At 47.6% G+C, this 25,565-nt stretch overlaps 1 protein-coding gene across 5 annotated transcripts in view; it reads left to right on the top strand.

The window, feature by feature from the left end:
- The window catches only part of bcas1 (brain enriched myelin associated protein 1), a 237,205-nt gene that overhangs the window by 114,209 nt on the left and 97,431 nt on the right, over positions 1 to 25,565 (top strand). For all 5 annotated transcript variants that reach the window (XM_068048790.1, XM_068048791.1, XM_068048792.1 and 2 more), the window contains exon 4: positions 5,672 to 6,216. In XM_068048790.1, the coding sequence (XP_067904891.1) occupies positions 5,672 to 6,216 (545 nt within the window). The remainder of the gene's footprint in view (positions 1 to 5,671; positions 6,217 to 25,565) is intronic.

Here is a 25,565-nt window from a genome sequence, read left to right as displayed (position 1 = left end):
GAGGGCCTTGAGGACATTCCGTGCAGACCACTGCCTGATGGACCGGTGGTCAAAGGTGTTTTTCCGCAGAAACTGCTCCACGAAGGATAGGTGGTACGGCACCGCCCAACTGCACGGAGCGTTCCGCCCATATAGGTATCAAGTACCTCATTCCTGTTGGACAAAATCAAAACCTGAGGCTCTGTCACTGCATCCTGAGTCCCCATACCTGCCTGACTCATAACCACATCTTCCTGTCCCTGACCACTGACCAGATCTAAACTACTACCTAATCTAAGGGGTGTGACTGCCTCCTGGGTCAGTATGTCCAGATAACTCTGCCTCTTCCTGATACACTGCAATGGCTGCAGCTTGCACTACAGCTCAACAACTCTTGAGCTGAAGTTCCTCAAGTTGCCAACACTGACTGCACATGTGGTTGCTCAAGATCTTACTGGGCATCTCCAGATACTGCCGCATGCTGCAGTTATAACACACCACATACCCTGCCAACCCTATCTATCCTTGTTTTATATATTTAATTAGTTAAGGTTTTTATTTACTCAATACATTCAGCTTTATTAATTAATTAGTTTATCAAGCTTAAATTCTTAATTTAATAAAGTAATGTATTTTTCCAGCTTTTAGTTTAAACCATTGCCCAAGCTTAAAGAGCAGGAAAATGGTAATACTCACCAACCAATCACATGTCTGCTGTCCTGTGACATGACTGCTCTTTCTCTCTCTCCACTCCTTGGCCGGAATTTTACATTGGGTGGGAGGCCCCGCCCACGAGACAAAAAGTCAGGGGTGAGCCTGTTTCCGCCGGGACTGGAGAGTCACGCCAGGATTTTACAGGGGTAGGCAGTGGCGTCGTGGTATTATCACTGGATTAGTAACCCAGAGACACAGGGTATTTCTCTGGGAACATGGGTTCGAATCCCACCACAGCAGAAGGTGGAATTTGAATTTAATGAATAAATCTGGAATTAAAAGCTAGTCTAATGATGGCCATGAAACCATTGTCGATTGTTGTAAAAACCCATCTGGTTCACTAATGTCCTTGAGGGAAGGAAATCTGCTGTCCTTACCTGGTCTGGCCTACATGTGACTCCAGACCCACAGCAATGTGGTTAACTCTTACATGCCCTCTGAAATGGCCTAGCAAGCCACTCAGTTGTACCTAACCGCTACAAAGTCAATAAAAAGGAATGAAACCGGACGTACCACCCGGCATCGACCAAGGCACTGGAAACGACAACGGCAAACCCAGCCCTGTCGACCCTGCAAAGTCCTCCTTACTAACATCTGGGGGCTTGTGCCAAAGTTGGGAGAGCTGTCCCACAGACTATTCAAGCAACAGCCTGACATAGCCATACTCACGGAATCATACCTCACAGACAATGTCCCAGACACTGCCATCACTATCCCCGGGTATGTCCTGTCCCACCGGCAAGACAGACCCACCAGAGGTGGTGGCACAGTGGTATACAGTAGGGAGGGAGTTGCCCTGGGAGTCCTCAACATTGACTCCGGACCCCATGAAGTCTCATGGCATCATGGTCAAACATGGGCAAGGTAACCTCCTACTGATTACCACCTACTGCCCTCCCTCAGCTGATGGCTCAGTACTCCCCCATGTTGAACGCCAGTTGGAGGAAGCATTGAGGGTGGCAAGAGCACAAAATGTACTCTGGGTGGGGGACTTCAATGTCCATCACCAAGAGTGGCTCGGTAGCACCACTACTGACCGAGCTGGCCGAGTTCTAAAGGACATATCTGCTAGACTGGGTCTGTGGCAGATGGTGGGGGAACCAACACGAGGGAAGAACATACTTGAACTCGTCCTCACCAATCTGCCTGCCGCAGATGCTTCTGCTCATGACAGTATTGGTAGGAGTGACCACCACACAATCCATGCGGAGACGAAGTCCCGCCTTCACATTGAGGATACCATCCATCGTGTTGTGTGGCACTATCACCGTGCTAAATGGGATAGATTTCGAACAGATCTAGCAATGCAAAACTGGGCATCCATGAGGCGCTGTGGGCCATCAGCAGCAGCAGAATTGTACTCAACCACAATCTGTAACCTCATGGCCCAGCATATCCCCCACTCTACCATTACCATCAAGCCAGGAGCCAACCCTGGTTCAATGAAGAGTGCAGGAGGGCATGCCAGGAGCAGCACCAAGCATACCTCAAAATGAGGTGTCAACCTGGTGAAGCTACAACCCAGGACAACTTGCATGCCAAACTGCGTGAGCAGCATGCGATAGACAGAGCTAAGCGATCCGATAACCAACGGATCAGATCGAAGCTCTGCAGTCCTGCCACATCCAGCCGTGAATGATGGTGGACAATTAAACAACTAACTGGAGGAGGTGGCTCCACAAATATCCCCATCCTCAATGATGGGGGAGCCCAGCACATCAGTGCGAAAGATAACGCTGAAGCATTTGCAACAATCTTCAGCCAGAAGTGCCGAGTTGATGATCCATCTCGGCCTCCTCCTGAAGTCCCCAGCATCACAGATGCCAGACTTCAGCCAATTCTATTCACTCCGCGTGATATCAAGAAACGACTGAAGGCACTGGATACTGCAAAAGCTATGGCCCTAACAATATTCCGGCAATAGTACTGAAGACCTGTGCTCCAGAACTTGCTGCGCCCCTAGCCAAGCTGTTCCAGTACAGCTACAACACTGGCATCTAACCTGCAATGTGGAAAATTGCCCAGGTATGTCCTGTACACAAAAAGCAGGACAAGTCCAACCCGGCCAATTACTGCCCCATCAGCCTACCCTCAATCATCAGTAAAGTGATGGAAGGTGTCATCAACAGTGCCATCAAACGGCATTTGCTTAGCAACAACCTGCTCAGTGACGCGCAGTTTGGGTTCCGCCAGGGCCACTCAGCTCCTGGCATAACAGCCTTGGTTCAAACATGGACAAAAGAGTTGAACTCAAGAGGTGAGGTGAGAGTGAATGCCCTTGACATCAAGGCAGCATTTGACCAAGTATGGCATCAAGGAGCCCTAGCAAAACTGAGGTCAATAGGAATCAGGGGGAAACCCTTCCGCTGGCTGGAGTCATACCTAGCACAAAGGAAGATGGTGGTAGTTGTTGGTGGTCAATCAACTGAGCTCGAGGACATCACTGCAGCAGTTCCTCAGGGTAGTGTCCTAGGCCCAACCATCTTCAGCTGCTTCATCAATGACCTTCCTTCAATCATAAGGTCAGAAGTGGAGATGTTCGCTGATGATTGCACAATGTTCAGCACCATTCGTGACTCCTCAGATACTGAAGCAGTCCGTGTAGAAATGCAGCAAGACCTGGACAATATCCAGGCTTGGGCTGATAAGTGGCAAGTAACATTCGCGCCACACAAGTGCCAGGCAATGACCATCTCCAGCAAGAGAGAATCTAACCATCTCCCCTTGACATTCAACGGCATTACAATCGCTGAATCCCCCACTATCAACATCATCGGGCTACCATTGACCAGAAACTGAACTGGAGTAGCCATATAAATACCATGGCTACAAGAGCAGGTCAGAGGCTAGGAATCCTGAGGCAAGTAACTCATCTCCTGACTCCCCAAAGCCTGTCCACCATCTACAAGACACAAGTCAGGAATGTGATGGAATACTCTCCACTTGCCTGGATGGGTGTAGCTCCAACAACACTCAAGAAGCTCGATACCATTCAGGACAAAGCAGCCTGCTTGATTGGCACCCCATCTACAAACATTCACTCCCTCCACAACCGACGCACAGTGGCAGCAGTGTGTACCATCTACAAGATACACTGCAGCAATGCACCAAGGCTCCTTAGACAGCACCTTCCAAACCCGCGACCTCTACCAACTAGAAGGACAAGGGCAGCAAATACATGGGAACACCACAACCTGCAAGTTCCCCTCCAAGTCACACACCATCCTGACTTGCAACTATATCGCCGTTCCTTCACTGTCGCTGGTTCAGAATCCTGGAACTCCCTTCCTAACAGCACTGTGGGTATACCTACCCCCACATGGACTGCAGCGGTTCAAGAAGGCAGCTCACCACCACCTTCTCAAGGGCAATTTGGGATGGGCAATAAATGCTGGCCTGGCCAGCGCCGCCCACATCCCATGAATGAATTTTTAAAAAACTCCCCAGGCCCTTAATTGACCTTGGGTGGGACTTCCACCTCTCTGAGGCAGGAAGTCCCACCTAATGGAGCTATCAGCCAATCAGTGGGCTGGCAGCTCTCAGTCCCAGCAGCATCACTGGGAGCAGTAACCACTGCTGGGACTGCGACCCAGCCACAGCAGCAAGAGGGATGCCGGCCCCAGAAGACAGGTAGGTTTTTGGGGCCTCGCTGGAGACAATCAGCGGGGCCCCGGTGAGGCAAGGGGGTGTTGGTTGGGGGTGGAGACATCTTTCTTTCAGTGGGGGCGGTTAGGGTTTTGGGAGCAGCCCTCCGTGGGGCACAAGGTGCCTGATTACGAGGGCCCCCCAGCCTGCAAGGAAGCCGCCAGCTTTTACCTGATGGCAATCCAGGGGCCTGAGCCACTCGCCCATCCCTCGCACAATACCAGCCCTTAAATGGCAGTTAATTGGCCACTTAAGGGTCTTGATTGGCCTCGGCCGAGCAGGGCGGGAAGGCGTCGGAAATGGCTTTCAACACAATTTCACGGCCCCCATGCCACCAGCCCACTCCTGTGGGGGGGGGGGGCTGTAGAATTTTAGCCCTTTTATCCCCACCACTCAGTCACTGGACCCAGTCTCACTTTGCTCTCGGGCACCCACTCTCACCCCTTTTATCCTCACTGCTCTCTGTCGCTGGTCCCACTCTTGCTGTGCTCCTCACCTGAAACTGCTGTACCATTTGCGCACACATAATGACAAGCGCCATTAGTCTCACCATCATTTTGACAGTAAATTCGGATTCGTTGCCTACCAGGTTTCCCTTATCAACTATGCTGGAATTCAAAAACTGCAGCCAACTTGGTAAGACATGACCTTTTCCGGAATCTGTGTGGGTCTCCCTAATATGATTGTCTTTGTCTAAATAGCTATGTGGTGCATCCATAATTGTTCCCTCGAGCACCTTGTCTATTATTGGCGTCAAACTAATGTTCCTGTAGTTACCCAGCTCTGCCTTATCTCCTTTAAAAAGATTGTAACTATGTTAGCTACCTTCCAGTCGAAGAGAACACTTTCAAACACCAGTGAGCAATAAGCTAATGACTCACATAGCACCTGTCCCATATCTGTATACATATCTACATTGGAACTTTTTCTGGGCTTTCTCTCATTCTGTACCAACAACAATCTCTTAATGTTTTCAATATGCTTTTAAAGTAATGTGGTAATAGCCAACACACTTGCAGTGCTCAAATTGTAATTTGGTGCATTGTTTTTGTACTATCACGTCACGTTTGTTGATGTTTGGAGCAACAGCATTTAAATTCTACAAAAACAGAAAATGCTGGAAATATTCAGCAAGTCAAGCAACATCTCTGAGCATTTAAATTCTTCTCAGTTTATAATTGTAGTGGATTAAGTCTGAAAGAAAATCATGTTTGTGCCAGGTAGATGTGGACATATTCAAATTAAGAATGCATGTGACATGTCAAGCCCGGATATATCTATGACACTGCTGTTTGATTATTAACAGGTTTTTTGTTCATATTTTTATTTGCAGTAGACACACTAGCAGATGTTAAACAGGACACTGGGACCTTCACATCACAGAAGACAATAGAGATGAGTGCCAACACTAATGCAGAGGAAAAAGGACTGGAGAAGTCTGCCAATACAGTTTCTAAATCTAGATTTTCCATGTCTTTTTCTCGCTCTGTACCAGGGCGTACTATTGGCCCGTCTACAGAGCCAATATCAGGAACGGCAAAACTCCAAACCAATCAAGAAAGCATCTCAGTGAATACAGCATCAGTTGATAAACTGAATCTTCAAGAATCCTCCTCACAAAAGGGAAGCTCTGCTCAAAAGCAGCAGCAGCTCTCTACTGAATCATCAGATGCAGCAGAACACACTGAAAAGGAAACAGAACAACCAAAGCAAAAAGAAGTCAGCTTTTTTGACAAACTGTTCAAACAGGGAGATAAGGGCAAACTGCAAAATGAGAACCAGGGAGATTTGAAGACTGCTGAAAGTCAAGACCCAGCTGCTGCTGATAAAGAAGCGACAGAACTTATACACAGACTGGATAGTGTGCACCAATACTTGGTGAGTACTACCTACTTTCATTTAGTTAACTCAGCTTCTACAAATGGAATTGATGAAATTTAAAATTGTTCAGATATATTTTGTTTCCAGACATGGATTAAAAAGTTAAGGAATTAAAACTTATGGGGTGGGTATTCAAGCATACCCATTTTTGGGCACATGGTGGGGCAGGCATATAATAATATTCCTCCCCCACAATGATGAGGCCCAAGATGCCCCCGAGATTGGGTGTTGGGCATCATTAACATGAAGCCAGTGTGATGCAAACAGCCACCTGTCAAAGAGTAAATGAAGATCATGCCACTGCTAGCATCGGACAGCGCCTCAGGCTAGTGGGGATTGGGAGATGGGAAGCTGAGGAAGGGGACTGGAGGCTGGGGGCCAGACGATAAGAGGGAGATGACAGGGTTTGGAGGCGGGGAGGGGATGGGGAGGGAGCAGCAGCAATTTGGGGGTGTGGGAGCAGCAGCCCATATTTGTTAAATATGAGGTCAAAGGGAGCTTGTCTGCTCTTTCTGTCTCCACATTCAGGTAAGTAAATTTTTGAAACTTACGTTTGTTGCAGCATTTGATTTCAAAGTTTTACTGAGAGAAGCCAGCACTAAATGCCTCAGGACAAATCAATCTTGCAATGGGCGGGGGACCAAACAGGCATTAGGCTCTTTCTTTGCATATCTAAAGGAGCTTGCACGTGTCAGCACTGGCCGACAATTTTGTTTCCTTTCCCAATGTGGCAGGTGGTGCAATTCCAGCTGAAATGTGCATGCACTTCCTGCCCACTATATTAAGGGCATAGGAGACTGGTTAGCAACTGGAAAACCAGTATTGCAGAGCTGAATTCATAGCCTATTCTTTTTGTTGGCTAAGCATAGGTGACGGGCCAAGTGCTGGAAACTGGGATTAGAATAGATAAGTGCTTGATGGCCGGCACGGACACGATGGGCCGAAGGGTCTGTTTCTGTGCTGTATAACTCTATGGCTCTATGACTCTAGCGGATAAATTTTCTCTGAGGATCGGGAAAGCCCCAGGTTCATCAGTTTTTCGATTTAGCCTATCTCCAACAAGGTACAGGAAGGGGTACCAGAATGATAACTGCAGCCCTCCTAGACCAGACGGGAAATACAAGGACTGTTGTTCCTTCTTCTGATCATGGTTCAGCAGCTCTCACCAGAAAGTGTGCTTGTGGAATACGACTGAAACTAAGATTGGACCTGGCTGTGATAGCCCCCAAGACAAACAGATATTTGACGTGGTGGAAGCTCACCCATTCAGATTAGCCATTCTGCTTAGGTAGTGGAGGATGGTGAGTGCCTACAGGATCATTCCACAGTGTGAGTCAACACATTCTGGAAAGGAGTAAAGAAAGCTGGGGATGATAAACTACGGAATACCAAAATATCATCCTGTTAATAAAAGGTTTCCCCAATACGAGGTGCTTGCAATGTTTGTGATCATTTTAATTTCTAATTTCTTTCCCTGCTATTTCTTCCATCATTCTAATCTAACTGGTAAATTTGCACTGTTCAAATAGGCAGTATGTTAATTCAAATAAAATGTAATCTAACATGAAAGTCATTGTGCCAAACTTCAGTGTCAGCCACTGTACAGATGTAACTCGAGTAATTCACTCTGACAGCTGAGTAAGTGAAGAATGTCCATAGGCCTCAGGAACAAGTATACTTTGTACAGTAGATTAAAATAACAACACTTGCATGAACTGTGCTGATTACAAAGTATTAACAGCAGAGAAATGTAAACTAAAAATATGTTGAACAGAAATCAAAGCTGATTTGATAAAATAAACCCTGAGTAGATGACTGACATAAATACAGTTTCAAATGCGATTATGGAAGCAGTAATCCCTGACATTATAGACACAGCGAGCCCTGACATTATAGACACAGTGAGCCATGACATTATAGACACAGTGAGCCCTGACATTATATACACAGCGAGCCCTGACATTATAGACACAGCAAGCCCTGACATTATAGTCACAGCAAGCGCTGACATTATAGACACAGTGAGCCCTGACATTATAGACACAGCGAGCCCTGGCATTATAGACACAGTGAGCCCTGACATTATAGACACAGTGAGCCCTGACATTATAGACATAGCGATCCCTGACATTATAGACACAGCAAGCCCTGACATTATAGGCACAGCGAGTCCTGATATTATAGACGCAGCGAGTCCTGATATTATAGACGCAGCGAGTCCTGATATTATAGACACAGCGAGTCCTGATATTATAGACACAGCGAGTCCTGATATTATAGACACAGCGCGTCTTGACATGATAGACACAGCGAGCCCTGACATTATGGACACAGCAAGCCCTGACATTGTAGACACAGCGAGTCCTGATATTATAGACACAGCGAACCCTGACATAGACGCAGCGAGTCCTGACATTATAGACACAGCGAACCCTGACATTATAGACGCAGCGAGTCCTGACATTATAGACACAGCGAGCCCTGACATTGCAGACGCAGAGAGCCGTGACATTATAAACGCAGAGAGTTGTGACATTATAGACGCAGCGAGCCCTGACATTATAGACGCAGTGAGTCCTGACATTATAGACGCAGCGAACCCAGACATTATACACACAGCGAACCCTGACATTATAGACGCAGCGAACCCTGACATTATAGACGCAGCGAACCCAGACATTATAGACACAGCGAGTCCTGATATTATAGACACAGCGAATCCTGATATTATAGACACCGTGAGTCCTGACATTATAGACACAGCGAGCCCTGACACAGACGCAGTGAGTCCTGACATTATAGATGCAGTGAATCCTGACATTAGAGACACAGCGAGTCCTGATATTATAGACACAGCGAATCCTGACATTATAGACACCGTGAGTCCTGACATTATAGACACCGTGAGTCCTGACATCATAGACGCAGCGAGCCCTGACATCATAGACGCAGCGAGCCCTGACATTATAGACACAGCGAGTCCTGACATTATAGACACCGTTAGTCCTGACATTATAGACGCAGCGAGCCCTGACATTATAGACACAGCGAGTCCTGACATTATAGACACAGCGAGTCCTGACATTATAGACACAGCAAGCCCTGACATAGACGCAGTGAGTCCTGACATGATAGACGCAGTGAGTCCTGACATGATAGACGCAGTGAGTCCTGACATTATAGACACAGCGAGTCCTGGCATAGACACAGCGAGCCCTGACATTATAGACACAGCGAGTCCTGGCATAGACACAGCGAGCCCTGACATTATAGACACAGCGAGTCCTGACATTATAGACACAGTGAGTCCTGACATTATAGACACAGCGAGCCCTGACATAGACGCAGTGAGTCCTGACATTATAGACATAGCGAGCCCTGACATAGACGCAGTGAGTCCTGACATTATAGACGCAGTGAGTCCTGACATAGATGCAGTGAGTCCTGACATTATAGACACAGCAAGCCCTGACATAGACGCAGTGAGTCCTGACATTATAGACACAGCGAGCCCTGACATAGACGCAGTGAGTCCTGACATTATAGACACAGCAAGCCCTGACATAGACGCAGTGAGTCCTGACATTATAGACGCAGCGAGTCCTGACATTATAGACACAGCGAACCCTGACATTATAGACGCAGCGAACCCAGACATTATACACGCAGCGAACCCTGACATTATAGATGCAGCGAACCCTGACATTATAGACGCAGCGAACCCAGACATTATAGACGCAGCGAGTCCTGACATTATAGACACAGCGAGCCCTGACATTGCAGACGCAGAGAGCCGTGACATTATAAACGCAGAGAGCTGTGACATTATAGACGCAGCGAGTCCTGACATTATAGACGCAGCGAGTCCTGACATTATAGACGCAGCGAGCCCTGACATTATAGACACAGCGAGTCCTGATATTATAGACACAGCGAATCCTGATATTATAGACACCGTGAGTCCTGACATTATAGACACAGCGAGCCCTGACACAGACGCAGTGAGTCCTGACATTATAGATGCAGTGAATCCTGACATTATAGACACCGTGAGTCCTGACATTATAGACACCGTGAGTCCTGACATCATAGACGCAGCGAGCCCTGACATTATAGACACAGCGAGTCCTGACATTATAGACACCGTTAGTCCTGACATTATAGACGCAGCGAGCCCTGACATTATAGACACAGCGAGTCCTGACATTATAGACACAGCGAATCCTGACATTATAGACACAGCGAGTCCTGACATTAAAGACACAGCAAGCCCTGACATAGACGCAGTGAGTCCTGACATGATAGACGCAGTGAGTCCTGACATGATAGACGCAGTGAGTCCTGGCATTATAGATGCAGTGAGTCCTGACATTATAGACACAGCGAGTCCTGGCATAGACACAGCGAGCCCTGACATTATAGACACAGCGAGTCCTGGCACAGACACAGCGAGCCCTGACATTATAGACACAGCGAGTCCTGACATTTTAGACACAGTGAGTCCTGACATTATAGACACAGCGAGCCCTGACATAGACGCAGTGAGTCCTGACATTATAGACACAGCGAGCCCTGACATAGACGCAGTCAGTCCTGACATTATAGACGCAGTGAGTCCTGACATAGACGCAGTGAGTCCTGACATTATAGACACAGCAAGCCCTGACATAGACGCAGTGAGCCCTGACATTATAGACACAGCGAGCCCTGACATAGACGCAGTGAGTCCTGACATTATAGACGCAGTGAGTCCTGACATAGACACACTGAGTCCTGACATTATAGACACAGCGAGCCCTGACATTGACACAGTGAGTCCTGACATTATAGACACAGCGAGCCCTGACATAGACACAGTAAGTCCTGACATTATAGACACAGCGAGCCCTGGCATTATAGACATAGCGATCCCTGACATTATAGTCACAGCAAGCGCTGACATTATAGACACAGTGAGCCCTGACATTATAGACACAGCGAGCCCTGGCATTATAGACACAGTGAGCCCTGACATTATAGACACAGTGAGCCCTGACATTATAGACATAGCGATCCCTGACATTATAGACACAGCAAGCCCTGACATTATAGGCACAGCGAGTCCTGATATTATAGACGCAGCGAGTCCTGATATTATAGACGCAGCGAGTCCTGATATTATAGACACAGCGAGTCCTGATATTATAGACACAGCGAGTCCTGATATTATAGACACAGCGCGTCTTGACATGATAGACACAGCGAGCCCTGACATTATGGACACAGCAAGCCCTGACATTGTAGACACAGCGAGTCCTGATATTATAGACACAGCGAACCCTGACATAGACGCAGCGAGTCCTGACATTATAGACACAGCGAACCCTGACATTATAGACGCAGCGAGTCCTGACATTATAGACACAGCGAGCCCTGACATTGCAGACGCAGAGAGTCGTGACATTATAAACGCAGAGAGTTGTGACATTATAGACGCAGCGAGCCCTGACATTATAGACGCAGTGAGTCCTGACATTATAGACGCAGCGAACCCAGACATTATACACACAGCGAACCCTGACATTATAGACGCAGCGAACCCTGACATTATAGACGCAGCGAACCCAGACATTATAGACACAGCGAGTCCTGATATTATAGACACAGCGAATCCTGATATTATAGACACCGTGAGTCCTGACATTATAGACACAGCGAGCCCTGACACAGACGCAGTGAGTCCTGACATTATAGATGCAGTGAATCCTGACATTAGAGACACAGCGAGTCCTGATATTATAGACACAGCGAATCCTGACATTATAGACACCGTGAGTCCTGACATTATAGACACCGTGAGTCCTGACATCATAGACGCAGCGAGCCCTGACATCATAGACGCAGCGAGCCCTGACATTATAGACACAGCGAGTCCTGACATTATAGACACCGTTAGTCCTGACATTATAGACGCAGCGAGCCCTGACATTATAGACACAGCGAGTCCTGACATTATAGACACAGCGAGTCCTGACATTATAGACACAGCAAGCCCTGACATAGATGCAGTGAGTCCTGACATGATAGACGCAGTGAGTCCTGACATGATAGACGCAGTGAGTCCTGGCATTATAGATGCAGTGAGTCCTGACATTATAGACACAGCGAGTCCTGGCATAGACACAGCGAGCCCTGACATTATAGACACAGCGAGTCCTGGCATAGACACAGCGAGCCCTGACATTATAGACACAGCGAGTCCTGACATTCTAGACACAGTGAGTCCTGACATTATAGACACAGCGAGCCCTGACATAGACGCAGTGAGTCCTGACATTATAGACATAGCGAGCCCTGACATAGACGCAGTGAGTCCTGACATTATAGACGCAGCGAGTCCTGACATTATAGACACAGCGAACCCTGACATTATAGACGCAGCAAACCCAGACATTATACACGCAGCGAACCCTGACATTATAGATGCAGCGAACCCTGACATTATAGACGCAGCGAACCCAGACATTATAGACGCAGCGAGTCCTGACATTATAGACACAGCGAGCCCTGACATTGCAGACGCAGAGAGCCGTGACATTATAAACGCAGAGAGCTGTGACATTATAGACGCAGCGAGTCCTGACATTATAGACGCAGCGAGTCCTGACATTATAGACGCAGCGAGCCCTGACATTATAGACACAGCGAGTCCTGATATTATAGACACAGCGAATCCTGATATTATAGACACCGTGAGTCCTGACATTATAGACACAGCGAGCCCTGACACAGACGCAGTGAGTCCTGACATTATAGATGCAGTGAATCCTGACATTATAGACACCGTGAGTCCTGACATTATAGACACCGTGAGTCCTGACATCATAGACGCAGCGAGCCCTGACATTATAGACACAGCGAGTCCTGACTTTATAGACACCGTTAGTCCTGACATTATAGACGCAGCGAGCCCTGACATTATAGACACAGCGAGTCCTGACATTATAGACACAGCGAATCCTGACATTATAGACACAGCGAGTCCTGACATTAAAGACACAGCAAGCCCTGACATAGACGCAGTGAGTCCTGACATGATAGACGCAGTGAGTCCTGACATGATAGACGCAGTGAGTCCTGGCATTATAGATGCAGTGAGTCCTGACATTATAGACACAGCGAGTCCTGGCATAGACACAGCGAGCCCTGACATTATAGACACAGCGAGTCCTGGCACAGACACAGCGAGCCCTGACATTATAGACACAGCGAGTCCTGACATTTTAGACACAGTGAGTCCTGACATTATAGACACAGCGAGCCCTGACATAGACGCAGTGAGTCCTGACATTATAGACACAGCGAGCCCTGACATAGACGCAGTCAGTCCTGACATTATAGACGCAGTGAGTCCTGACATAGACGCAGTGAGTCCTGACATTATAGACACAGCAAGCCCTGACATAGACGCAGTGAGCCCTGACATTATAGACACAGCGAGCCCTGACATAGACGCAGTGAGTCCTGACATTATAGACGCAGTGAGTCCTGACATAGACACACTGAGTCCTGACATTATAGACACAGCGAGCCCTGACATTGACACAGTGAGTCCTGACATTATAGACACAGCGAGCCCTGACATAGACACAGTAAGTCCTGACATTATAGACACAGCGAGCCCTGGCATTATAGACACAGTGAGCCCTGACATTATAGACACAGTGAGCCCTGACATTATAGACATAGCGATCCCTGACATTATAGTCACAGCAAGCGCTGACATTATAGACACAGTGAGCCCTGACATTATAGACACAGCGAGCCCTGGCATTATAGACACAGTGAGCCCTGACATTATAGACACAGTGAGCCCTGACATTATAGACATAGCGATCCCTGACATTATAGACACAGCAAGCCCTGACATTATAGGCACAGCGAGTCCTGATATTATAGACGCAGCGAGTCCTGATATTATAGACGCAGCGAGTCCTGATATTATAGACACAGCGAGTCCTGATATTATAGACACAGCGAGTCCTGATATTATAGACACAGCGCGTCTTGACATGATAGACACAGCGAGCCCTGACATTATGGACACAGCAAGCCCTGACATTGTAGACACAGCGAGTCCTGATATTATAGACACAGCGAACCCTGACATAGACGCAGCGAGTCCTGACATTATAGACACAGCGAACCCTGACATTATAGACGCAGCGAGTCCTGACATTATAGACACAGCGAGCCCTGACATTGCAGACGCAGAGAGTCGTGACATTATAAACGCAGAGAGTTGTGACATTATAGACGCAGCGAGCCCTGACATTATAGACGCAGTGAGTCCTGACATTATAGACGCAGCGAACCCAGACATTATACACACAGCGAACCCTGACATTATAGACGCAGCGAACCCTGACATTATAGACGCAGCGAACCCAGACATTATAGACACAGCGAGTCCTGATATTATAGACACAGCGAATCCTGATATTATAGACACCGTGAGTCCTGACATTATAGACACAGCGAGCCCTGACACAGACGCAGTGAGTCCTGACATTATAGATGCAGTGAATCCTGACATTAGAGACACAGCGAGTCCTGATATTATAGACACAGCGAATCCTGACATTATAGACACCGTGAGTCCTGACATTATAGACACCGTGAGTCCTGACATCATAGACGCAGCGAGCCCTGACATCATAGACGCAGCGAGCCCTGACATTATAGACACAGCGAGTCCTGACATTATAGACACCGTTAGTCCTGACATTATAGACGCAGCGAGCCCTGACATTATAGACACAGCGAGTCCTGACATTATAGACACAGCGAGTCCTGACATTATAGACACAGCAAGCCCTGACATAGATGCAGTGAGTCCTGACATGATAGACGCAGTGAGTCCTGACATGATAGACGCAGTGAGTCCTGGCATTATAGATGCAGTGAGTCCTGACATTATAGACACAGCGAGTCCTGGCATAGACACAGCGAGCCCTGACATTATAGACACAGCGAGTCCTGGCATAGACACAGCGAGCCCTGACATTATAGACACAGCGAGTCCTGACATTATAGACACAGTGAGTCCTGACATTATAGACACAGCGAGCCCTGACATAGACGCAGTGAGTCCTGACATTATAGACATAGCGAGCCCTGACATAGACGCAGTGAGTCCTGACATTATAGACACAGTGAGTCCTGACATTATAGACACAGCGAGCCCTGACATAGACGCAGTGAGTCCTGACATTATAGACGCAGTGAGTCCTGACATAGATGCAGTGAGTCCTGACATTATAGACACAGCAAGCCCTGACATAGACGCAGTGAGTCCTGACATTATAGACACAGCGAGCCCTGACATAGACGCAGTGAGTCCTGACATTATAGACACAGCAAGCCCTGACATAGACGCAGTGAGTCCTGACATTATAGACGCAGCGAGTCCTGACATTATAGACACAGCGAACCCTGACATTATAGACGCAGCGAACCCAGACATTATACACGCAGCGAACCCTGACATTATAGACGCAGCGAACCCTGACATTATAGACGCAGCGAACCCAGACATTATAGACGCAGCGAGTCCTGACATTATAGACACAGCGAGCCCTGACATTGCAGACGCAGAGAGCCGTGACATTATAAACGCAGAGAGCTGTGACATTATAGACGCAGCGAGTCCTGACATTATAGACGCAGCGAGTCCTGACATTATAGACGCAGCGAGCCCTGACATTATAGACACAGCGAGTCCTGATATTATAGACACAGCGAATCCTGATATTATAGACACCGTGAGTCCTGACATTATAGACACAGCGAGCCCTGACACAGACGCAGTGAGTCCTGACATTATAGATGCAGTGAATCCTGACATTATAGACACCGTGAGTCCTGACATTATAGACACCGTGAGTCCTGACATCATAGACGCAGCGAGCCCTGACATTATAGACACAGCGAGTCCTGACATTATAGACACCGTTAGTCCTGACATTATAGACGCAGCGAGCCCTGACATTATAGACACAGCGAGTCCTGACATTATAGACACAGCGAATCCTGACATTATAGACACAGCGAGTCCTGACATTAAAGACACAGCAAGCCCTGACATAGACGCAGTGAGTCCTGACATGATAGACGCAGTGAGTCCTGACATGATAGACGCAGTGAGTCCTGGCATTATAGATGCAGTGAGTCCTGACATTATAGACACAGCGAGTCCTGGCATAGACACAGCGAGCCCTGACATTATAGACACAGCGAGTCCTGGCACAGACACAGCGAGCCCTGACATTATAGACACAGCGAGTCCTGACATTTTAGACACAGTGAGTCCTGACATTATAGACACAGCGAGCCCTGACATAGACGCAGTGAGTCCTGACATTATAGACACAGCGAGCCCTGACATAGACGCAGTCAGTCCTGACATTATAGACGCAGTGAGTCCTGACATAGATGCAGTGAGTCCTGACATTATAGACACAGCGAGCCCTGACATAGACGCAGTGAGTCCTGACATTATAGACACAGCAAGCCCTGACATAGACGCAGTGAGCCCTGACATTATAGACACCGCGAGCCCTGACATAGACGCAGTGAGTCCTGACATTATAGACGCAGTGAGTCCTGACATAGACACACTGAGTCCTGACATTATAGACACAGCGAGCCCTGACATTGACACAGTGAGTCCTGACATTATAGACACAGCGAGCCCTGACATAGACACAGTAAGTCCTGACATTATAGACACAGTGAGTCCTGACATAGACACAGTGAGTCCTGACATAGACGCAGTGAGTCCTGACATTATAGATGCAGTGAGTCCTGACATTATAGCCACAGTGAGTCCTGACATTATAGACACAGTGAGTCCTGACATTATAGACACAGCGAGCCCTGAACTAAACACAGTGAGTCCTGACATTATCGACACAGCGAGTCCTGACATAGACACAGTGAGTCCTGACATTATAGACACAGCGAGCCCTGACATAGACACAGTGAGTCCTGACATTATAGACACAGCGAGTCCTGACATAGACACAGTGAGTCCTGACGTTGGAGACGCAGTGAGTCCTGACATAGACACAGTGAGTCCTGACATTATAGACACAGTGAGTCCTGATATTATAGACACAGTGAGTCTTGATATTATAGACGCAGTGAGTCCTGACATATTGACGCAGTGAGTCCTGACATTGTAGACGCAGTGAGTCCTGACATTGTAGACGCAGCGAGTCCTGACATAGACACAATGAGTCCTGACATAGACACAGTGAGTCCTGACATAGACACAGTGAGTCCTGACATAGACACAGCGAGCCCTGACATAGACGCAGTGAGTCCTGACATTATAGACGCAGTGAGTCCTGACATTATAGAAGCAGTGAGTCCTGACATTATAGACACAGCGAGCCCTGACATAGACGCAGTGAGTCCTGACATTATAGACGCAGTGAGTCCTGACATTGTAGATAAGTGAGTCCTGACATTATAGACGCAGTGAGTCCTGACATTATAGATGCAGTGAGTCCTGACATTAAAGATGCAGTGAGTCCTGACATTAAAGATGCAGTGAGTCCTGACATTATAGACACAGCGAGCCCTGACATAGACGCAGTGAGTCCTGACATTATAGACGCAGTGAGTCCTGACATTATAGACGCAGTGAGTCCTGACATTGTAGATAAGTGAGTCCTGACATTATAGACGCAGTGAGTCCTGACATTATAGATGCAGTGAGTCCTGACATTAAAGATGCAGTGAGTCCTGACATTATAGGCACAGCGAGCCCTGACATAGACGCAGTGAGTCCTGACATTATAGGCACAGCGAGCCCTGACATAGACGCAGTGAGTCTTGACATTATAGACACAGCGAGCCCTGACATTATAGACACAGTGGGACCTTACATTATAGACGCAGTGAGACCTGACATTATAGACGCAGTGAGTCATAACATTATAGACACAGTGAGTCTTGACATTATAGACACAGCGAGTCCTGACAGTATCGACACAGCGAGTCCTGACATTATGGACACAGTGAGTCCTGACACAGACACAGCGAGTCCTGACATTATAGACACAGCGAGTCCTGACATAGACACAGTGAGTCCTGACATAGACACAGTGAGTCCTGACATTATCGACACAGCGAGTCCTGACATTATCAACACAGCGAGTCCTGACATTATCGACACAGCGAGTCCTGACAGTATAGACACAGCGAGTCCTGACAGTATAGACACAGCGAGTCCTGACAGTATCGACACAGCGAGTCCTGACATTATAGACACAGCGAGTCCTGACATAGACACAGCGAGTCCTGACAGTATCGACACAGCGAGTCCTGACATTATAGACACAGTGAGTCCTGACATAGACACAGTGAGTCCTGACATTATAGACACAGCGAGTCCTGACAGTATAGACACAGCGAGTCCTGACAGTATCGACACAGCGAGTCCTGACAGTATCGACACAGCGAGTCCTGACAGTATCGACACAGCGAGTCCTGACATTATAGACACAGTGAGTCCTGACATAGACACAGTGAGTCCTGACATAGACACAGTGAGTGCTGACATTATAGACACAGCGAGTCCTGACATTATAGACACAGCGAGTCCTGACATAGACACAGTGAGTCCTGAAATAGACACAGTGAGTCCTGACATTATAGACACAGCGAGTCCTGACATAGACACAGTGAGACCTGACATTATAGACACAGCGAGTCCTGACATAGACACAGTGAGTCCTGACATTAAAGACAGAGCAAGTCCTGACATTATAGACACAGCGAGCCCTGACATAGACACAGTGAGTCCTGACATTAAAGACAGAGCAAGTCCTGACATTATAGACACAGCGAGCCCTGACATTATAGACACAGCGAACCCTGACATTATGGACACAGTGAGTCCTGACATTATAGACACAGCGAGTCCTGACATAGACGCAGTGAGTCCTGGCATTAAAGACAGAGCAAGTCCTGACATTATAGACACAGCGAGCCCTGACATTATAGACACAGCGAGCCCTGACATAGGCACAGTGAGTCCTGACATTAAAGACAGAGCAAGTCCTGACATTATAGACACAGCGAGCCCTGACATTATAGACACAGTGAGCCCTGACATTATAGACACAGCGAGCCCTGACATTATGGACACAGTGAGTCCTGACATTATAGACACAGCGAGTCCTGACATAGACGCAGTGAGTCCTGACATAGACGCAGTGAGTCCTGACATTAAAGACAGAGCAAGTCCTGACATTATAGACACAGTGAGCCCTGACATTATAGACACAGTGAGTCCTGACATTATAGACACAGTGAGTCCTGACATTATAGACACAGCGAGTCCTGACATAGACACAGTGAGTCCTGACATTATAGACACAGCGAGTCCTGACATAGACACAGTGAGTCCTGACATTATAGACACAGCGAGTCCTGACATAGACACAGTGAGTCCTGACATTATAGACACAGCGAGTCCTGACATAGACACAGTGAGTCCTGACATTATAGACACAGCGAGTCCTGACATTATAAACACAGCGAGTCCTGACATTATAGACACAGCGAGCCCTGACATTATAGACACAGCGAATCCTGACATAGACACAGTCAGTCCTGACATTATAGACAGAGCGAGTCCTGACATTATAGACACAGCGAATCCTGACATAGACACAGTCAGTCCTGACATTATAGACACAGTGAGTCCTGACATTATAGACACAGCGAATCCTGACATAGACACAGTCAGTCCTGACATCATAGACGCAGCGAGCCCTGACATTATAGACAAAGCGAGTCCTGACATTATAGACACCGTTAGTCCTGACATTATAGACGCAGCGAGCCCTGACATTATAGACACAGCGAGTCCTGACATTATAGACACAGCGAGTCCTGACATTATAGACACAGCAAGCCCTGACATAGATGCAGTGAGTCCTGACATGATAGACGCAGTGAGTCCTGACATGATAGACGCAGTGAGTCCTGGCATTATAGATGCAGTGAGTCCTGACATTATAGACACAGCGAGTCCTGGCATAGACACAGCGAGCCCTGACATTATAGACACAGCGAGTCCTGGCATAGACACAGCGAGCCCTGACATTATAGACACAGCGAGTCCTGACATTATAGACACAGTGAGTCCTGACATTATAGACACAGCGAGCCCTGACATAGACGCAGTGAGTCCTGACATTATAGACATAGCGAGCCCTGACATTATAGACACAGCAAGCCCTGACATAGACGCAGTGAGTCCTGACATTATAGACGCAGTGAGTCCTGACATAGATGCAGTGAGTCCTGACATTATAGACACAGCAAGCCCTGACATAGAAGCAGTGAGTCCTGACATTATAGACACAGCGAGCCCTGACATAGACGCAGTGAGTCCTGACATTATAGACACAGCAAGCCCTGACATAGACGCAGTGAGTCCTGACATTATAGACGCAGCGAGTCCTGACATTATAGACACAGCGAACCCTGACATTATAGACGCAGCGAACCCAGACATTATACACGCAGCGAACCCTGACATTATAGACGCAGCGAACCCTGACATTATAGACGCAGCGAACCCAGACATTATAGACGCAGCGAGTCCTGACATTATAGACACAGCGAGCCCTGACATTGCAGACGCAGAGAGCCGTGACATTATAAACGCAGAGAGCTGTGACATTATAGACGCAGCGAGTCCTGACATTATAGACGCAGCGAGTCCTGACATTATAGACGCAGCGAGCCCTGACATTATAGACACAGCGAGTCCTGATATTATAGACACAGCGAATCCTGATATTATAGACACCGTGAGTCCTGACATTATAGACACAGCGAGCCCTGACACAGACGCAGTGAGTCCTGACATTATAGATGCAGTGAATCCTGACATTATAGACACCGTGAGTCCTGACATTATAGACACCGTGAGTCCTGACATCATAGACGCAGCGAGCCCTGACATTATAGACACAGCGAGTCCTGACATTATAGACACCGTTAGTCCTGACATTATAGACGCAGCGAGCCCTGACATTATAGACACAGCGAGTCCTGACATTATAGACACAGCGAATCCTGACATTATAGACACAGCGAGTCCTGACATTAAAGACACAGCAAGCCCTGACATAGACGCAGTGAGTCCTGACATGATAGACGCAGTGAGCCCTGACATGATAGACGCAGTGAGTCCTGGCATTATAGATGCAGTGAGTCCTGACATTATAGACACAGCGAGTCCTGGCATAGACACAGCGAGCCCTGACATTATAGACACAGCGAGTCCTGGCACAGACACAGCGAGCCCTGACATTATAGACACAGCGAGTCCTGACATTTTAGACACAGTGAGTCCTGACATTATAGACACAGCGAGCCCTGACATAGACGCAGTGAGTCCTGACATTATAGACACAGCGAGCCCTGACATAGACGCAGTCAGTCCTGACATTATAGACGCAGTGAGTCCTGACATAGATGCAGTGAGTCCTGACATTATAGACACAGCGAGCCCTGACATAGACGCAGTGAGTCCTGACATTATAGACACAGCAAGCCCTGACATAGACGCAGTGAGCCCTGACATTATAGACACAGCGAGCCCTGACATAGACGCAGTGAGTCCTGACATTATAGACGCAGTGAGTCCTGACATAGACACACTGAGTCCTGACATTATAGACACAGCGAGCCCTGACATTGACACAGTGAGTCCTGACATTATAGACACAGCGAGCCCTGACATAGACACAGTAAGTCCTGACATTATAGACACAGTGAGTCCTGACATAGACACAGTGAGTCCTGACATAGACGCAGTGAGTCCTGACATTATAGATGCAGTGAGTCCTGACATTATAGCCACAGTGAGTCCTGACATTATAGACACAGTGAGTCCTGACATTATAGACACAGCGAGCCCTGAACTAAACACAGTGAGTCCTGACATTATCGACACAGCGAGTCCTGACATAGACACAGTGAGTCCTGACATTATAGACACAGCGAGCCTTGACATAGACACAGTGAGTCCTGACATTATAGACACAGCGAGTCCTGACATAGACACAGTGAGTCCTGACATTGGAGACGCAGTGAGTCCTGACATAGACACAGTGAGTCCTGACATTATAGACACAGTGAATCCTGATATTATAGACACAGTGAGTCTTGATATTATAGACGCAGTGAGTCCTGACATATTGACGCAGTGAGTCCTGACATTGTAGACGCAGTGAGTCCTGACATTGTAGACGCAGCGAGTCCTGACATAGACACAATGAGTCCTGACATAGACACAGTGAGTCCTGACATAGACACAGTGAGTCCTGACATAGACACAGCGAGCCCTGACATAGACGCAGTGAGTCCTGACATTATAGACGCAGTGAGTCCTGACATTATAGAAGCAGTGAGTCCTGACATTATAGACACAGCGAGCCCTGACATAGACGCAGTGAGTCCTGACATTATAGACGCAGTGAGTCCTGACATTGTAGATAAGTGAGTCCTGACATTATAGACGCAGTGAGTCCTGACATTATAGATGCAGTGAGTCCTGACATTAAAGATGCAGTGAGTCCTGACATTATAGGCACAGCGAGCCCTGACATAGACGCAGTGAGTCCTGACATTATAGGCACAGCGAGCCCTGACATAGACGCAGTGAGTCTTGACATTATAGACACAGCGAGCCCTGACATTATAGACACAGTGGGACCTTACATTATAGACGCAGTGAGACCTGACATTATAGACGCAGTGAGTCATAACATTATAGACACAGTGAGTCTTGACATTATAGACACAGCGAGTCCTGACAGTATCGACACAGCGAGTCCTGACATTATGGACACAGTGAGTCCTGACACAGACACAGCGAGTCCTGACATTATAGACACAGCGAGTCCTGACATAGACACAGTGAGTCCTGACATAGACACAGTGAGTCCTGACATTATCGACACAGCGAGTCCTGACATTATCAACACAGCGAGTCCTGACATTATCGACACAGCGAGTCCTGACAGTATAGACACAGCGAGTCCTGACAGTATAGACACAGCGAGTCCTGACAGTATCGACACAGCGAGTCCTGACATTATAGACACAGCGAGTCCTGACATAGACACAGCGAGTCCTGACAGTATCGACACAGCGAGTCCTGACATTATAGACACAGTGAGTCCTGACATAGACACAGTGAGTCCTGACATTATAGACACAGCGAGTCCTGACAGTATAGACACAGCGAGTCCTGACAGTATCGACACAGCGAGTCCTGACAGTATCGACACAGCGAGTCCTGACATTATAGACACAGTGAGTCCTGACATAGACACAGTGAGTCCTGACATAGACACAGTGAGTGCTGACATTATAGACACAGCGAGTCCTGACATTATAGACACAGCGAGTCCTGACATAGACACAGTGAGTCCTGAAATAGACACAGTGAGTCCTGACATTATAGACACAGCGAGTCCTGACATAGACACAGTGAGACCTGACATTATAGACACAGCGAGTCCTGACATAGACACAGTGAGTCCTGACATTAAAGACAGAGCAAGTCCTGACATTATAGACACAGCGAGCCCTGACATAGACACAGTGAGTCCTGACATTAAAGACAGAGCAAGTCCTGACATTATAGACACAGCGAGCCCTGACATTATAGACACAGCGAACCCTGACATTATGGACACAGTGAGTCCTGACATTATAGACACAGCGAGTCCTGACATAGACGCAGTGAGTCCTGACATTAAAGACAGAGCAAGTCCTGACATTATAGACACAGCGAGCCCTGACATTATAGACACAGCGAGCCCTGACATAGGCACAGTGAGTCCTGACATTAAAGACAGAGCAAGTCCTGACATTATAGACACAGCGAGCCCTGACATTATAGACACAGTGAGCCCTGACATTATAGACACAGCGAGCCCTGACATTATGGACACAGTGAGTCCTGACATTATAGACACAGCGAGTCCTGACATAGACGCAGTGAGTCCTGACATAGACGCAGTGAGTCCTGACATTAAAGACAGAGCAAGTCCTGACATTATAGACACAGTGAGCCCTGACATTATAGACACAGTGAGTCCTGACATTATAGACACAGTGAGTCCTGACATTATAGACACAGCGAGTCCTGACATAGACACAGTGAGTCCTGACATTATAGACACAGCGAGTCCTGACATAGACACAGTGAGTCCTGACATTATAGACACAGCAAGTCCTGACATAGACACAGTGAGTCCTGACATTATAGACACAGCAAGTCCTGACATTATAAACACAGCGAGTCCTGACATTATAGACACAGCGAGCCCTGACATTATAGACACAGCGAATCCTGACATAGACACAGTCAGTCCTGACATTATAGACAGAGCGAGTCCTGACATTATAGACACAGCGAATCCTGACATAGACACAGTCAGTCCTGACATTATAGACACAGTGAGTCCTGACATTATAGACACAGCGAATCCTGACATAGACACAGTCAGTCCTGACATTATAGACAGAGCGAGTCCTGACATAGACACAGTGAGTCCTGACATTATAGACACAGCGAGTCCTGACATAGACACAGTGAGTCCTGACATTATAGACACAGCGAGCCCTGACATTATAGACACAGCGGGTCCTGACATAGACACAGTGAGTCCTGACATTATAGACAGAGCGAGTCCTGACATACATGCAGTGAGTCCTGACATTATAGACACAGCGAGTCCTGACATAGACACAGTGAGACCTGACATTATAGACACAGCGAGTCCTGACATAGACACAGTGAGTCCTGACATTAAAGACAGAGCAAGTCCTGACATTATAGACACAGCGAGCCCTGACATAGACACAGTGAGTCCTGACATTAAAGACAGAGCATGTCCTGACATTATAGACACAGCGAGCCCTGACATTATAGACACAGCGAGCCCTGACATTATGGACACAGTGAGTCCTGACATTATAGACACAGCGAGTCCTGACATAGACGCAGTGAGTCCTGACATTAAAGACAGAGCAAGTCCTGACATTATAGACACAGCGAGCCCTGACATTATAGACACAGCGAGCCCTGACATTATAGACACAGTGAGTCCTGACATTATCGACACAGCGAGCCCTGACATTATCGACACAGCGAGCCCTGATATTATAGACACAGTGAGTCTTGACATTATAGACACAGTGAGCCCTGACATTATAGACACAGTGAGTCTTGACATTATAGACACAGTGAGCCCTGACATTAT

The sequence above is a fragment of the Heterodontus francisci genome, chromosome 16, assembly GCF_036365525.1.
Source record: "Heterodontus francisci isolate sHetFra1 chromosome 16, sHetFra1.hap1, whole genome shotgun sequence".
Taxonomy (NCBI): Eukaryota; Metazoa; Chordata; class Chondrichthyes; order Heterodontiformes; family Heterodontidae; genus Heterodontus; species Heterodontus francisci.
The sequence above is the reverse complement of the archived record's forward strand: the minus strand, read 5'-3'. Positions and strand labels throughout refer to the sequence as shown.